General features: G+C 30.7%; 2 protein-coding genes and 1 pseudogene across 2 annotated transcripts; all 3 read right to left on the bottom strand.

Moving 5' to 3' along the window:
- Positions 1 to 2,674: 2,674 nt before the first annotated feature.
- On the bottom strand, positions 2,675 to 5,475 carry LOC137808138 (putative casein kinase II subunit beta-4). Its single transcript, XM_068609102.1, has 5 exons — positions 5,124 to 5,475; positions 4,750 to 4,971; positions 4,367 to 4,476; positions 4,116 to 4,281; positions 2,675 to 3,199 (listed from the first exon to the last, which is right to left on the bottom strand). Exons 1-5 carry the CDS (start codon positions 5,278 to 5,280, stop codon positions 3,069 to 3,071), a joined length of 786 nt encoding a protein of 261 aa, XP_068465203.1. The 5' UTR covers positions 5,281 to 5,475; the 3' UTR covers positions 2,675 to 3,068.
- A 2,230-nt stretch (positions 5,476 to 7,705) lies between these two features.
- On the bottom strand, positions 7,706 to 7,818 carry LOC137808863 (U6 spliceosomal RNA; annotated as a pseudogene).
- Positions 7,819 to 8,234: 416 nt separating this feature from the next.
- Positions 8,235 to 12,863, bottom strand: LOC137808137 (uncharacterized). The gene is made up of 3 exons (XM_068609101.1): positions 11,573 to 12,863; positions 9,571 to 9,829; positions 8,235 to 8,936 (listed from the first exon to the last, which is right to left on the bottom strand). The coding sequence occupies exons 1-3, from the start codon at positions 12,505 to 12,507 to the stop codon at positions 8,772 to 8,774; spliced, it is 1,359 nt and encodes a 452-aa protein (XP_068465202.1). The 5' UTR covers positions 12,508 to 12,863; the 3' UTR covers positions 8,235 to 8,771.
- Between the last annotated feature and the right edge of the window lie 4,140 nt (positions 12,864 to 17,003).

The raw sequence follows: 17,003 nt of genomic DNA, 5'->3' as shown, positions 1-17,003 counted from the left end.
TATGTCGGAGTAATTTTGCTTATAGTTTCTTTTTATCGTTGCAACTATAGTCTCTGAATCTACATTCTCAAGTATTTTATTTTTAAGATTTTTGTTGTTGGAGCTCACCAATGCTTTACTCCTGATCGTTTTTGGTGTATACCGATCATTGAAAATAAATTTTTGTATAAAGCTATTAGGTTTTTAAATTGAAATTCTGTTGGACCAGTTTTCATAGAATTTTTGTTTTAAAAATGTGTCAAGTGAACCGAATTTATTTGGAGAGAAGTTGGATTCTTAGATGTTAATTGTAGAAAGTTTATTTTGAAGGAAGTTTTAAGTAGTTAAATGGATAGGTCGAACACTTGAATTCTTGTTTCTTGTTGTCCGGATTACTTTAAGGATTTTTTATACGGTCATTAACGATTAACGACTCAAATTGTTTAATAAGCCTTTAATTAAGCAAATTATTATGTAAAAATTGGAAATTTAAGAATTAAAGTGATCGAACGCCTTTATATGCGTGACTGGCAATTTGATATGTATTGTGATTTATCAAATAGACAAGTGTATTAGAACCCATTTGTTTTGGATTTATTTGAATGAGTTCTCCAGGGAAAAATAAGAAAAACTGTAATTTATATTTTATAAACTAAAATTAGTTTAAGTATAAAATGGAAATAATTTTCGTTTAGTTTTTATCTTATTTTATTTTTGTCTCTTTAAAAGTTATTTTTTAATTCAATAAGAAGCCACTTTTTAATTGTTCTTAAGGAGTTAATGAAAATTATCCAAATATATAATGGTTGATTTTACTTTTTAATGGTGTTAAAATGTTTTTATCATAAGGTTGGCATGCCAATTTTAATTTTGGTATTCTATTCTGTACTGTCTCTTGTTGTTTATGTTTCAGAAATTTTGCAAAATATGTGACTTTCATCTTTTAAACAATTTTGTGTTCTTTTCCAAATGTCAAATGTTAATTCTTTGCAGTATTAATTATTTTTTAACCATTCTCTGAGATGATCTAGCCTCAGAGAATAACTTGAACATGTCGAAGGGCTCAAAGCTTAGTGTGAGCTCCATGATTATTAGGCGTGCATAGATTTTTCAAGTTATAAATAGACTTTTTCTAGTTATCGTACACACAACAATTGGGCAATTTGGAACTAATTTAGAGGCATTATACGTTATTTTTGAGATATTAACAGAAGGTTTTGAGATGGCTTCTCTGTTTTTCAAATGTTGCCTCTACAGTTTTAAAAGTTATGTAACCAATTCTTCACATAGGTGACCACACGAAGACAAAAATCTAACAAAGTGAAACTTTTATAGCAAGTTAACCTAGACAGAACCAATGCAAAAATATAGAAAAAAGAGAGACATTTACTGCGTGCGTGCCAAATGAAGATTGCCAGAAATAATCAAGCAATTGTATATTCACACAATTTGTGGATGATAATTATCTTTTGATTGTTGAGGAAAAAACGTTTAAAAAAGGGTATTTTAAATATATCATTTATGTAATATAGACACTGATATAAATTTAAATTTTTAAAATATTAATATTTTTTTTTTTAAAATTGTAGAATTGATAGAATTGTTAGAAATCTAACATATTTTTTAAATTTAACATTTTACAGATACATGTGATACAAGTGTGTCTGATATACACTATTTAAGAAAATTATCTAAGCTGTGATACAAGTGTGTCTGATATACACTATTTAAGAAAATTATCTAAGCTTCATAATATATCAGACACATCTTAAATTCTGATATACACTATTTAAGAAAATTATCTAAGCTGTGATACAAGTGTGTCTGATATACACTATTTAAGAAAATTATCTAAGCTTCATAATATATCAGACACATCATTTAAGAGAATTATCTAAACTTAATAATATATCATAATTGTCTAATTGTCCCAGCTTCATAATATATGAGAATTGTCTAAGCTTGAACGTTAATTGCATATTGAAGGTGGCGTAAATGCCCACCCAAAAGATTATTAAGTCACAACTACTTGTCCTTGAGTAATTGGTAAATTTCTTGTTTTTTAATAAACTTGCTGTCAATAGAACAAAATTCGAAAGGATTTGTAATCGCTTTTACATTTTACGTTCAGTAAATAGAACTAAATCTAAATTTTACAGCCTACCATTTTTTAAAAAGTTCCTTGGGGATTTACTGCTATTCTTTTTAACCACTGGTATCGTAAACAGCCAACTCCATAGCGAGTTCAATCAATTTGACCATCAACTGTCTTGGGACAACTGAATAGAACCGATAAACGAGTAACTTAATGGTCTCGACTATAACATAACTAGTTTGATCCGCAACTATTACGATCAGAACAAGAATAACGTGAAACAAACAGGTTGAGGGAACTGAATTGACGGATTCATCAAAATGAAAGTTGAAGAAAAAGCAATAAAGATATAATAACTTATCCCTTGCCCTAAAAACTCTCTGCATCACTAATACGCCAGTGAATAATTTTCAACAGTAAGTATTCTTGTATGCACACAAATGGCAATGCATAATGAGAGGTTTCACCAGTTAGTAATCAAATATATTCAGAATCCAACACACTGACTTGAGGTCAGACATGCTGTGCATTCATATTTTCCATATAATCAATATTAATGTTGGAATTGTATAGGCGAGGTTAACATCCAAGCAAGGGAACTTTAAAACCAGTATAATGTATGAATGCATTGGGATCATATCCACAAATTCAAAGACTACAGATATGAGGTAAACGACGTAAAAGTAGTAGGGTAGTTCTAATCCGAGACATAACCAAAGATAATTTTAAGTTAATAGCAAGAATACAATTTGTAGGCCATTAAAAAAGTATCATCAAGTACCTACGCACTTGCTCATTGAATCGGAAGCTGAAACTAAGCACTTGCTTCACATATCTGCATATTTCTTTACAACACGCTCCTAAAACAGATGCCTAGATTGTACTGGTTCAGAAAGCTTATGATCCACCGGGGGCAGCCATGAGTACCAAAAGGAGGAAGAGTTAAATGAGACATGGGCAGATTCTTACTTTCATGAAAGTTTGAGCATCAGCTTTATGGCTTATGAACTTTGAACCCAAAAACTCTTGGAACATAGCCTTGTGATGGTTTCTGTGGTTTCAGTTGTCCATATGTCATCAAGAAGAGGTGTGGAAATGTTGTTCCAAAATAAGCTCCATCAATGTCTAGACAGACTCAAGGAAATTTGGGAGTAAAATTTGAACCGCAATTATATAGAGTGTCATACAATCCTACCAAAATTCATATATATACATCAAAATTTAAAATATAAAAGTTTTACAGAAAAAAAAATGCAAGAGGAACAAATAAATAAAATATTGTCAGGCAATTTCAAAATACACTGAAAAATCAGAATGTCCAAACTTCTTAACTTCGAGAGATTAAAGAAAATTGATCTCCAAAAGATTTTAAAATTCAGAAGTTGTTAACTTCCTGCATCATTTTCTAAACATAAGTGTGCCCTCCATAGTATTCAGAAACAGTCGTAATGCTTGAAGCATACAGCAGCTGGAAGTACAGTAGCAAATATAACTTTTGTCAAACAGGACAATATGGCATAGAACTCCTTTATGACCAGCCATTTACTAGACATCACATATCATATCACTCGTACTAGAATATCTAGAACCCCCAGTTCTCATAACGGTTAAAGTTAAACAAACTTGTTATCTGAAGATTACTTTCTCTTATTCCATAAGTGACCAATATAGTACGGACTACATCAACAAGACATCAAAGTATACTCTCAGAAAGTGTGTCCAGAAATTCTAATATATATTAAATCATATAGAGAAAATAGTTTACGATCCACACATGCAATTATTTTTACTTTGGAAAGAGCAAACACAAAATGGATTGCAAGTAAATTTTTAAATAAACCAAAACCAAAAAGGACACATCCTTGCAAACAAACTGCTTATATGGTCAGACTCAAAAATGAAACTCGTGCAAGGATGAAATTAGAGGCACAACAAAAGAGAATAAAAATAGAATTTTCAGAACACAGTTATAATAAGTAGCTGCTGCATCAGCTCAAGTCCCACACAAAAAGGTACATTAATAGAAAGTATATAAGGATACTGCCTTGATACTTGGAGCGAGGATAGTAAAGATCTTCACACCTAGGGCAGTATATTTTTACAGTACTTGCCCTAGGAATGTCTGACTGGCCAACTGGAAGGCAGGGCTGTCCAGAGCAGTAAACTCTCGGGCATCTACCAAAATCATAGTTCTTGTATTTGTCAAGCTGCAAAAGAACCAACGTCACTGACCAAGCTAATCCCCTGGATGATTGACAATTAAAAGAGTGAAAACCAACCAATAAATCTTACCATGGCAGCCATTCCTTTGCTGGTCAACACATATCTGGCATGAATCAAACCGTAAAGCATTTCCGCCGCTGATTCAATCAACTCATTCTGTTCTTCCGTGAACATGTCACCTACACATTCCAACCAAACCATGTAACCACTACAAAAAAAGGTACATGAATGAATGTTCAATGATGTTTTAAAATTGTAGTAATTTTTTTTTGTCGCAATTCTTGGTTGATATTTTCGGAAATTTCATTGAGATGAGAGGAACCCCAGAATATCTTAACATTGATGTCGAAACCACCGTTGCGAACCATGCTTTAAAACCTTAATCATAGTAATACGAATTAATCTGAAAGGACAAGAACTCTGAGCGCACAGTAGAGTAACAAAAAACTGACCATGGGATGATTCGACATCGAGAATCAAATCAAGGGCATAATCATAGTAGGGCACTTGACTGCTCAATCCACAGAGGTTGAAGTCATCCTGGATGTAATCATCATCAACCTCGCAAAAGAACTCGTTTCCCCTGAGATTGCAGAACCAGGAGATCCAAGAGGTGTCATCTCCATCCGAACCGCTAACATCGGACTCTTCACTCTCCGTTTCAGATTCCTCAGCTGCAGGGAATGCAGATGAAATTAGAAATTAATATTATGATGTTAGGTCATTATTTTTTGGCATTGATTGAGTTTCCCTGCAGTAGTCTGGTCTGTGAGAAGAGAAGAATGTGGTGAAGCAAATTGGAAGGGAGTGAAAGAAGAAAAGGAACCTTGGAGGTTGGAATTTTTGGAGGTGGCGTTGATGGGGCGAGAAGTGGAAGGAGAGGATCGTTCGAGGTGCTTGTCGAGAACGTCGTTGATTCGCTTCCGATCCTCCGATTTGGAAGCAGAAACAGTGACGGAAACACCTCCTCTTTCTTTGTACATCCCTATTTCTCTTCTTCTTCGTCTTCCTCTTGGGGCTATTGAAGTTAGCCAAACATGGTCTTAAGATGAAAAGAAAAAAGAGTGAAAGGGTGAAGGCTAGGGTTTTTGATTTTTCACAACACAGCACAACACAATCCTTATTCTCACTTTAAGCTAACCAACCCCATTCTCATTTCTATATACCACTCTTCTTCCTCTTCCAACTTAATTACTATTAATTACTATTAATTATTTTCTAATATTTATTTATTTTTTCTGAGATTAAGGAATCCAGATATAAATGCAAGTCAAATTAAATTACTATTATTATTATTATTAATCACTGTTTCTGAGCATTCAATTAGCTGTTTTAATTATTGTAGATGTTTTCAGTTCTCTTTTAATTATTCCCACTTCAACCATCTCTTTTGTTTTTAATTGCATTTGATATTGTTTTATCTTTTTATTATAGAGTCATTTTCGATTTTTCAAACAATTTTTTAATATATTTAACACACTAATTCAATAAAGATAAAAAAAAATTAAATACATGGTTATATTTAAAATGATAATTAAGGGTATGAATTATTTTTAAAAAGTATATATATACATTATATTATCTTTTATATGTATATATATATATTATTGACATACATTTAAAATTTCCTACTTAAGATGTTTTTATAAATTTATATTATCATTCGTTTGACGTCAAATTATATATTATGATCATATATTCAATTCAAATATATATATATATATATATATATATATTGCATTTAATAAATATTATATAAAAAGTATATTTATATATTTAGATAAGTATCATATTAATAAGAAAATCAAATACTGTATTTTTTTTTCTGCTACGAATTAATTCATTTATGTTTACAATATGGTGATTATTGCTGATATGAGGAGGTTTGACACATAACAATATTGTGATTATCTTAATATTATATTAATATGTATATATACACTTTTTCTATTAAAAATATAAAAAATAACGTGTTTTTATTTGATAACCATGAGAAAAGACAAATATACTGTATTATACGGGAAAACATCCAAAGAATTTTTTCTTGAAAAATAATTGAATAATTTTTTATGACTAAATAATGAAAGAATATCAATCATAATTCATAAAAAAGTAGTGAAATTTATTTTAATTTTATTTCATAATCTCAAACACACTTTTTTTTATCAAGTATAGTAATTAAGAACTGTTAATAACATATTCTATTATATAGTCTTCCTAAGCAACACTATGTTGATTGAAATTTATAAAATTATAAGAAAGACATTAAATATAACTTTAATATATTTTTTAATTTTTAATAATTTTAATGAAGAAGAGAAAATTTGTTGGAAAATGAATAATAGATAATATGTTACCAACACGTATTATATTAATTACATAGCAATTAATATAGTGTGTCTTTATTAGAAAATCTCTTTAAAATTGGAAATTTAAATTATATGCTACTCTCTAGGCAAATTAAATTATTTTTTAAAACATTTGTCAAAGTAGCTACAATAATAAATTTGACAAACATTTTAAGAAATCATCACTCTTTGTTCATTTTAATTGTAAGTTTTTTCTAAAAATGATATTTCTGTCATTTTTAAAATTTAAAAATAACACATTTTTTTAACAATATCCTTAATAAAATAATATTAAAAAAAAATGAATGAGTTTTGGTGAAAAACTCTTATAAAGAAACATATTATTGTTTAGTGTACATGTCTACTTTCTCACTGTTTTTTAGGTGTCTTTTAAAGTTATCTTGAAGAAACTAATAAATACAACAATTTATTTACTTTAATAAAACATTTCTGAGAAATTTTATTCTACTATTTTATTTCCATATCATAATAATATATATATATATAATAATAATAATCAAGGATTAAATAAATGATAGGGATATAAATAATAATAAAATAATATTTAAAAATGAAAATTAAATAAAAACAAAAATATTTCAAACTGTGACACGTAAAAGAGAGTAGGTGATGATAAATATAAAGTGGTTTGTTATTTAAAAATTACTTTATATATGCCTAAGTAATAGATTAATATATGTAAAATTTTAGAAAATTTGGATCATTATTTTTAAAATAGCTTAATATGAAGCTAAACTATTTGTTTAAAGTACATACAAGGAACTGAGTATGTGAATGTGCAACGGCGCCTTTCCGAATCTTACAAATGGCAATGAAAAATATTATTAAAAAAATAGTATATACGTATATAATTTAAAACTTTTTCCATTATTATCTAATTACAAATATGTATAATATAATTTTTACTTTTATATTAATATTATTTTCTAATTGTTTGATAGTACTAAAAAAATACATTAATATCTTAAAATCTACATTAATGTTTACATAAAAAACATCTCTCTTAAAAGAGATTAAAATCTTGCTGCATCACGTTTACAAAAAGATTATTCTCTTCTCATCTTCTCTCGTTATACTTACTGTCATCCTTGCGCAGGGCCATGCTAATCTTCTCTGTATCGTTCCAATTTTATCGGATGTCCACGAAGGGACACTTACTTTAGATTGATTGTTAACTCAAGATGTTATATAATTACAAAGTAGAGATATTTTTCTTTTACTTTTGAAGATTAAACTAACAATTTTCTTACAACTAGGACTAAATTTAAACATATCTATGGAAATTAAAATCATATTTAGACATAAAAATAAGATAAAGAGAGTTTTAATAAAATGCATTTCTAATATTTCTCTTAATAACATTGTACTGAACAAAATACTGAATAGCCAGCCTAGTGGCTGATATGAACCAGCCTTTTTGACACCAGTGGCATCTATCTTTCTGTAGAAAATTGCTATGATGTCGCCATCATTCTACAAGATACAATTCTTTCATTTAATAGACATTCACCTTTAATCACTTTTTTCTATTTTCAGATATAATTTATACATGGTTGTTTGATGCACGATAACGAAATTCAGTTTTCTAAAGCTTTAACTCTTCACCAAACACATACAGCACTAGTTGGTGGGCAACTTTTAAATGCACCCACATGGATAGATACACTATCATGTTTACTGCAAATAGCCAGCATGCAAATCCTACGCTACATGTTTTTGGCACTTTTGCCTTGCATATTAAAGCTTTATAATCTATTTTTCTTACTCTTATACACATAAAACCAGACATCAAAAGTGAGGACCATACTTGCTCCACAATCTGCCATTGAGTTCAATTACCGAAAGTGGTTCCAAGCAGGCACACCTCGCACCTGTACCACGATATAAGAAATGGAAACATCTCTCCAGTGGGGAGGGGAAGAACATTATAACTTAGTAATCAAGTTTCAGAGAAGATCCCATTATTTGGACATGTTTATGATTCTCCTTCCTTAATTCGTTCTGCTTGCTTTGCTTTCTCATCTAATAATAGTGTGTATGCAAACCTATGATGGAGGATGACACTGAAGCTTTCTATCATCACAAGATTGAGGAAATGATTATTCTCATTTATCATCACTATTATTGTTATGGTGCATCCTATTTTGCACAGCTTTTACAGCTGCAACTCTGCCTGCGTTGGCTGCTTTATTAGCTGCTGCGATTACCTTATTCATCCTGTCATCTACCTTTACCATGCTGTAAGCTTTCTCAGCAGCAGAATGAGCATCCTGCACCGAACGAGAGAAGTGAATACCATGATTTAAGGACCACCAAGTTGATGAAGTTAGGGAAAATTCAGGTTTCTTCCTGATTTTGTTATTTGATTATTCTTCATAATAACAACCAGGAAGAAACAAGGAAAGAAACTATATTATGAGAAGCAAAACATTATGAGGTTATACAGGTTTTCTAATTTGAGCATAGAGCCAAAAATATAATATTTATTATATTGAAAATACAATAAAAATCATTCAATGTTTACTTTTTCTTTTAGTAATTTAAAAGTATGTAATCAAGTGTATTTTCTTTTTCATACATTGTGATTGTGATGACAAACGATCCAACCATTAGATCCATGGCTAAAAGGATAGAAGAAGATGAAGCTTCAAAGAAGAATACTCTACTATTTTGGAGAGTGGAATATTAGAAATTTGTGGATGGTTTGTCATCATATTGTGTCTATGCTTACACATTAGAAAGGAAGTTAATTACATTTATATCATTGTTTTTAGTTTTACCCTTTTCCTAATAAAAGAATAACTACTCCCATCCCTTATTCCCTTTCTTTTCCAATCTACAGTGTTCTTGGTACAACTTACTATATACATATTAATTTATTATAAGTGCAAAATGTAACATTACCTGTACTGCATTGGAAACCTTGGCATGGTCCACATCACATGGAGAACCAGTAGGATTATTATGTCCTTTAGGATCATCAAGAATCCCATTCTGCCAGTGACCACACTGTGTTTCCCCATTTCGGAAAGTGTACATTCCCAGTCCTTGTCTTCTTCCTTCATGCCATGCCCCCTCATACCGATGACCATTCTGAAATTGATACACTCCAAAACCATGCATCTTGTCAGCAAAATATTCACCAGCGTACATGTCCCCATTTCTGCAGTACACAAAATAAGTGTAAAGACACATTTAAAAGATATTTTTCGTATTTGTTGAGTCAACCAAGCCTTCCCATTGCAATTGTTCTATTGTAATGCATTCAATATATGCAGTGAACTAAAGATACCACAGAATTAATGACAATCACAGCCTTGTACCACCTTCCAATAAGATTGTTCTTTGATACATGTTAAAAAATGAGAAGTGGTTAAGAATAGGGAAATTATACAGTTCTGGAAACGTGGATCAAATTCAATAGTGAGTTTCAATTATTAATGTTGCAAGGTTAAAGAAGTTAGACAGAGTCAGAGTTACATAATTACATTCTCATATACTGATATAGTAACTGATAAATATTTCAAGTGCAATTACATCGCTACAGAGTAACAGAGTCAGTATTCCATATCACTTCTCAAGTATGTTTTAGCAGGATGTGTATATTGCACGTAAAATTGGTCGAGACATAATATACTTGATTAACTGACATCAGCAAGGACAGGTAGAAAATTCATAATCATCAAGGAGATCATCAATAAGCAGGCAATTGTCTACAAGAAAAGTGGCGCAGAAAACTTTTATCTACTGACACATGCTTACAAGCAGGCTGTGCTTTGATCCTAATGAGTTGAAAAAGTATACAAAACATTTGATTAAATTGTTGACTTGTGGTTAGTGAGAAACCAGAGCAACCCATTTGGCTTCTGACAGAAATTGAAACAACTGATTGAACTACAGTGTAAAAGCAAAGAAGGCAGAAAATCTTTTATCTGAGCCAGTGCAACAAAACTTTGGCATTATTAGTTCCAAACCTTGGAGCATAGTAAATCCAAATCAGTATACGTGTAAAATCTGTAAAATAAGATAGGGAATGCAACCTCATAAATCAAAACTCGTGTGTCTAATACAGGCTGTTGACAATTTGAATGGTCATAGTTCAACCGAAACTTTATATATAAAAGGGCCTAGAATCATAATGACTGGCAGACGCAAATATCTGCAGACCTAATATGGGTAAATTTCAGAAGTCATAATTGAAGCATTGACATATTGGATGTAATGCTCCTCTCCTGGCCAAATGAACATATTTCTAAACTTTGGCCAAGGAAACACCAACGTTTTCATCAAAAGAAAATAAAATAGGCTTGAATCAGATGCAGATAGAAGTTCCCCAACAAATCATGGTTTTGGAAATGTTCAACAAGTTCCAACAAGAAAACCAAAGTCTCATTGCATTGAACATCGAGAACACTAAACCTGAACACGTTATGTAAAATTTCAAATAGAGTAAAAGTAAACCCCCACTTTAATGCTAGAATTTGTATGCATCATGCACTTCAATTACCTCTATAACTGAAAAAAAACAAGTATAGTCCCTCACTCTGCAAAACATTATTGTTTACATCTTGTCTGGATAAACTTTTCAAAAGACAGGCAAAATAAGAAAATAAAAGGTACAATTTAAATTCATCTTAAATGTTAAAATTAGTATTTGCATGTACTAAATTTCAGCCCTCAGAGAAATTAAATGAGAGGGATTCTATAAATTAACACACGTGTAAGCTAGTTTTAACTTCATAGAAACTTAATCCATTTATTTATTTTCTTCTCCTATGAAGACTTAATAGTATCCATACAGAAAGCTAATTATTCCTAGAAACGCGAAGGGCTAAAGTGAATGACATCTTGCAACATCGTAACTAAAGCATATGAACAAATTGTAAATTGAAAAACAAAAACACACCTGAAATGGTACTGTCCGTGTCCATGTTTGACACCCCATTTGAACTCCCCAACATAGCGACTCCCATCATTACAAGTGTGGACTCCAAACCCATGACACTGCCCATTAGACCACTCACCACCATACACATCACCACTGTAGAACCTATAGATCCCCATTCCATGCCTCAAACCTTCCCTATACTGGCCTCTATACCTGCTCCCCCTTGCCCATGTCTCCACACCATACCCATCATACTTCCCATCAACCCAATCCCCCTCATACCTCCCACTCATGTGATAGTGATAAACCCCACTTCCCCAACACTTCCCCTTCTGGAATTCACCCTCGTACACATCCCCATTGCTGTAATCTTGTACCCAACACCCCCAACTCGTGCTCTTCACTTGCTTAGGGTTCGACCCAATGGACCACACCACAGGGTGGGTAGAAGAGGAGGAGGAGGAAGAAGAAGACGATGATGAGAATTTGGCGGGGAACAGTCGAGTGAAGAGCAACAGTGCCAGATTGATGGAAATCAACAGTGCTGCTGAGCAAGCGATGACGGAGAAGAAATCCAAAGGGCTAGGGTTTGAAAAGAGAAAGTAGAGGGAAGGAAGGGGGAGGAACATGAGGAAACGGAAGCGAGGGAGAAGCTTCGAAGTTGGAAACTTTGCGCCAAAGGGTGTAGGAAAGAGAGAGCAAGGGAGGGTCATGACGGGTATTCTCTTGCGGGGCGAGGTTTCAGATGGGTTATTGGAGAAGCGTTCATGGTGACAGGGAGTGTTTGGTGAGTTTGGTGGCGGTGGATGAGGAGAGGAAGGTGAAACCTGAATTGGGAAATGGGTTTGAGTTTGTTTTTGGTTTTGGGGAAGAGGAATTGAAGTAGCATCCTCAGAAGAGAGGTGGGAGTTCTCTTCTCCGATGTGAAGGTCGGGCTTGTGATGGTGATGCATTAACACAGAAAGGAAGTCGAACTGTGACACTGCTTTGTTGGGTGGTGTGTGAATATCTATGTATGTGTGTATGAGATTATGATTATGGTTTTGTTGTTGTTTTTCTTCTGTGCAAGTTGGTTGCTGCTGCTGTCTGTGGCTTTGGTTTAATTTGTTGGAATAAGAGGAAAGGGAGGTAGGAAGTTGCAGTTTCTGTCTGTTACAGGAGTAACAATGCTTATGCCAAACCCAATGGAATGTAGCAAGTGGGATTTGGAAAAGGGTACCTGTGAATTTAAAAGAGACCTTGCCTTTGCCTGAATTTTCTAAACTGCCACATCAAGTACAAATACTTAGTTTGCAACTTGATTGCAGATGCAAGTTGAAATGCAAGTTGAAGGGATAAATTATGAGTACCTGTTTTTTACTGCTAATGATAAGGAATGATTATAACTATTTTTCTTTTCTTTTTAATTCTGCATGCAACTATAAACAATAATATTTTATTAGAAAACCCTTAAAATATGTGATGCACTGTTATCTTATTTATTTTTAATTAGTTCTTGGGAATTATATTCAATAAAACAATCTTAGTAATAAAGGGTATTGGTAAGATATTTTTTATATATATTTAGGAATTAAAATAAATATTTTATTCATTTAAAGATTAAATTAACGTCTCAGATGTTGTTTATTTTTAATGATTACTAGAATTCCAATGCTTTAACATTAGGAAAGAATTCATGGTATTACAACAATGATTGAATATTTAGCTTGGCTCTTAAATGAATCCTTCTTTTGAAGTTGGATTAGGTTAGGTTAATTCATGAACAAAACATGAAAACATTAACTGAATTAAGTTAACAGAGACTTCACATGCAAATCTGCTACCAATGGTCAAACTATGTGATGTCAGTACTCACTTTTATCTTGTGAAGTTCTCATTTTTCAATACTCTACTTATCTCACCATATATTCAATACACATTCATCACTTTTTCATGCAAACCATTTAATAAATTATTTATTCAATAAAATCCTACTATATATTTTTCATGTTGATAAGTCAATAGCATTTATGTTTTCGATAAAGATTCTTTTGTTTTTACAAATAATTAATTTGTTTACAAAACATGTTATTTAGATAGATCATTCAAAAAAATTGAAAATTTAAAAATTTGTAAGATTTTTTTTATTTAAATCGAAGATTCTCAAAATTAAAAAAAAAGTAGGACTTATAATTTTTTAATACCATCTCTTTTCTCGTATTTATGCTTATTTTCTCACATTAAATATTTAAAATTAACTTCTGTTTATTAAAATACCAATTTTTAAATATATATTTAATTGTTTTAATATAGTAGACATTGAATCAATTTATCTAAATTAAGAATTGATATATAAGAAGTTTCAATTGTTTTACCCAAACATATGACAAATTTAAATCAAAGTAATTTATTTTTCTAACATTTCAAATTCCTTGAATAATTCTTCATTCAAACACAATGCTACATAATTTTAACAAGAAATTAAAAAATATTTTTTTGTGAAAAAACCAGGGATATTAAAAATAATTAGTGCAGAATGTATTTTTACCCATCCCAATAAAAAAAACTTCTCCGTTTAAATTTCTTAACTAATGATGACGGGTTAACATTTTCCTAACCTAAAGTTATTTTTGACTAAAATAAGTTTATTTTGTACATATATGATATAATTAAATAAATTTATCATAAAATACTTTTAATATTTAAATAAATCACTTAAAAGAAAAAGGAAATACAGCACAAAAATAGATAATTATAAATTTACATAAAAAAAACTCTGTTTTCAATGAGTGAAGAGGGTTGATTCGTAAAATACAAGCATATTGAGGGCAGAAATGTAATAAAACATCTGATAACTGCAACTGTAATAGCAGGTAACAACGATAACCGTGCAGAAACCTATCCACGTGGCACGATGTTTCAGGTACACGTTGGTTTCGTTTCAGCTTTTGATTGCTAATCCTGAATTGCAACCAAACTCTGAACCTCAGACCAATCAATCACATGCTTCACCTATATTTACGTAAACGCCACCTCCTCTCTCTTTTTCATTTACTCAATTTTTATTTTTTTTTTGCGAATCTTAATTTCATAAAACAAATATAAGCATATTTAAAATTATATAAATGCAGAAAATATAATATATTCTTTGTATTTTATCATTCTAAAACCAATTACCCATTCAAATATTTTTTTCCTTTGATTACGCTTTTCGTCTGGTCTCGAAATGTGTGAATAACAAAATAATGTTAATAACAATAAAAAAAGATAGAATGAAGGCATTTGACAATGACAGCATACCCTTTTAAATTTGTCGATGTGGAACAGTGGGCATGTTCTTGAGTATTGATAAAATAAAACTATGATGTCGACAAAAGTAGTGGCACATCACTATCAGAGAGATTTAATTATAGTAACTTAAGAATTATGATGATAAGAGTATAAGAAATGAGATATATTGTGAGAGGTGACAAGAATTAAAAAAGGGGGTGGAATCTCCATATGTGTATGATTGTGCAGCAATCCATGGTGAGGTTGAGTGGCCTTACTTTGTTCTTATCCATATTTGCCAATAAAATCTTAGTCATGGCCTTACATTACCCAAACCCTTTGTCCTTATCTTCCTTGCCTCCTTATCTCCTAATACCATTCACCCTTCTTCCATCTTTCAATGTCAATCTTCATACAACCTTCTTTTGCAATCAAAACCATATGAATAAAATACTCATGGACTATCTCCTACTTTCATCATCTCTGTTTCAAACTTCACTGCTTTCATTTATCTACTTATTTAAAGTGGAAGCAACTTATATTACCTTGTCTTTTTCTACCTTTGACCTGGTTTTAGAGTAAAAGAATACTCAACCTTTTGAACCACACACATGCTTAAGCTTCATACCCACTTTCTTTTTTCTTTTCTTTATCTATCAAACACCTTTCTGTTTTTCTCTCAGTTGTTCTTGGGTCTTACTGTTGCAGTCAAATTTTTCTGTTGAATCTGGTCCTGCAATCTCTGATGTCAGCCTTTTCAATAAATTTGACTGACTTGTGTAACATTTAACCACACATATATTTTGAAGTGACAAAATAGAAAACTATTCAGGTAAATTAACCTGTATATTGTAAGAGAATATTTTATGATTCAGTGTATTCAAATGATTCATTGTATTGTAAAACAAATTTTGATTTCTGAGCCGCAATGCATGAAATATCCTCTACACCCAGTGTGACGAGGACATTCTATATAGAAAAGGTGCTGGTACAATTCAAGTGTAAATACAATATTTAAAAAATAAAAATATTTTTTTTACACTTAGATGTTTTTTCACCCTACTTTTCTAAAAAATATTAATATTTTAATTATTTATAATTTTTTTATTTTAAAAATTATTTTAATATTTTGCATTTTGTTTATATTTTTATTAAGAATTTTTTTAAATTTTTTATTATAAATATTAATATTTTATTGGTAGTGTAAGGTGAATAAGAGTGTCAAAATATCAACACTCTTAACAAATTTAAACTAAAATATGACCTAAATTGTAAGGATCATGTCCATTAAAGATATAAAATATAAATATTTTATTATTTAAGTTGAAAAAAATTATAAATAAAAGATATAATTATTTAAATTTCATTTTAAAAAATATCTTTAAAATATATTTGCTCTTACTTTTTTCTAAAATCTTATAGAATTTGTGTATATTTTCTTAAATTAGAACTTCCAGGGAGTGATTCTGGTCAAGAGTAGAGTACTTCAATTAAAAGTTGTCCTTAAGTAAGTGTTTTTTTTGCCTTTTTTGAATACCTTTTAATGATGTTTGCATGTGTGTTTTATAGAATAGAGATGAATCTCTACTACTAGTTAAAGAACACACATGTATGTTTAGATTGTTGATGAACATCTTTTATATACATGTTTAACTTTTCTATAAAAATAAAGGAATTGATAGTATAACTTGAGTACACAAGTGTTAACACGTAAAGAAAATAATATTAAGAATTAAGTAAATAAACTCTTTAAAGAAAATTGTAAAGAGATGTTAAATATTATGTGGTAAAATGAAATTTAAAAAGTAAATTTAGACCTTGATCTTATATAGAAGATGATCTAAAATACTGACATTCTTGGAGTATCAAAATTAATCTTTTCATTCATGTGAAATCCACTGGTGAAAGTATTAAGTAAAAGTTATTGAAATAAGCACGGGCATAGTAATGTGAAGACAGTATGAAATAAGAAAAATAGGAATAGAAGAGAGAAAAATGTGAGATAAAAGGGATAATGTGATGGGGGAGAGAAGCAGTGTTGTGTAAGCTATTGTGTAATTTTTTATTATTATTATTTTTTTTATAATATTCAATTAGAGAAAGTTTTGTGCAAGAGTAGAGTAGTAAAAACTTATATTAAGGAAATAATAAATTATTAAATTATATGTAATTATTGTATGCAATATTGTAATTAATTTAA

This window comes from Phaseolus vulgaris, chromosome 3 (genome assembly GCF_051622355.1).
Source record: "Phaseolus vulgaris cultivar YP4 chromosome 3, ASM5162235v1, whole genome shotgun sequence".
Lineage (NCBI taxonomy): Eukaryota > Viridiplantae > Streptophyta > Magnoliopsida > Fabales > Fabaceae > Phaseolus > Phaseolus vulgaris.
Note: the sequence above shows the minus strand (reverse complement) of the source record. Positions and strands in the feature narration are given on the sequence as shown.

Coding starts and splice junctions, on each gene's coding strand:
- LOC137808138 (XM_068609102.1), bottom strand. CDS start 5,280: ATGTACAAAGAAAGAGGAGGTGTTTCCGTCACTGTTTCTGCTTCCAAA. Junction 4,282..4,366: donor GCAAAGGAATGGCTGCCATG/GTAAGATTTATT, acceptor GTTCTTTTGCAG/CTTGACAAATACAAGAACTA. Junction 3,200..4,115: donor TCGCTCCAAGTATCAAGGCA/GTATCCTTATAT, acceptor GAGTCTGTCTAG/ACATTGATGGAGCTTATTTT.
- LOC137808137 (XM_068609101.1), bottom strand. CDS start 12,507: ATGCATCACCATCACAAGCCCGACCTTCACATCGGAGAAGAGAACTCC. Junction 9,830..11,572: donor CACGGACAGTACCATTTCAG/GTGTGTTTTTGT, acceptor TGTGTACTGCAG/AAATGGGGACATGTACGCTG. Junction 8,937..9,570: donor AGGTTTCCAATGCAGTACAG/GTAATGTTACAT, acceptor CGTTCGGTGCAG/GATGCTCATTCTGCTGCTGA.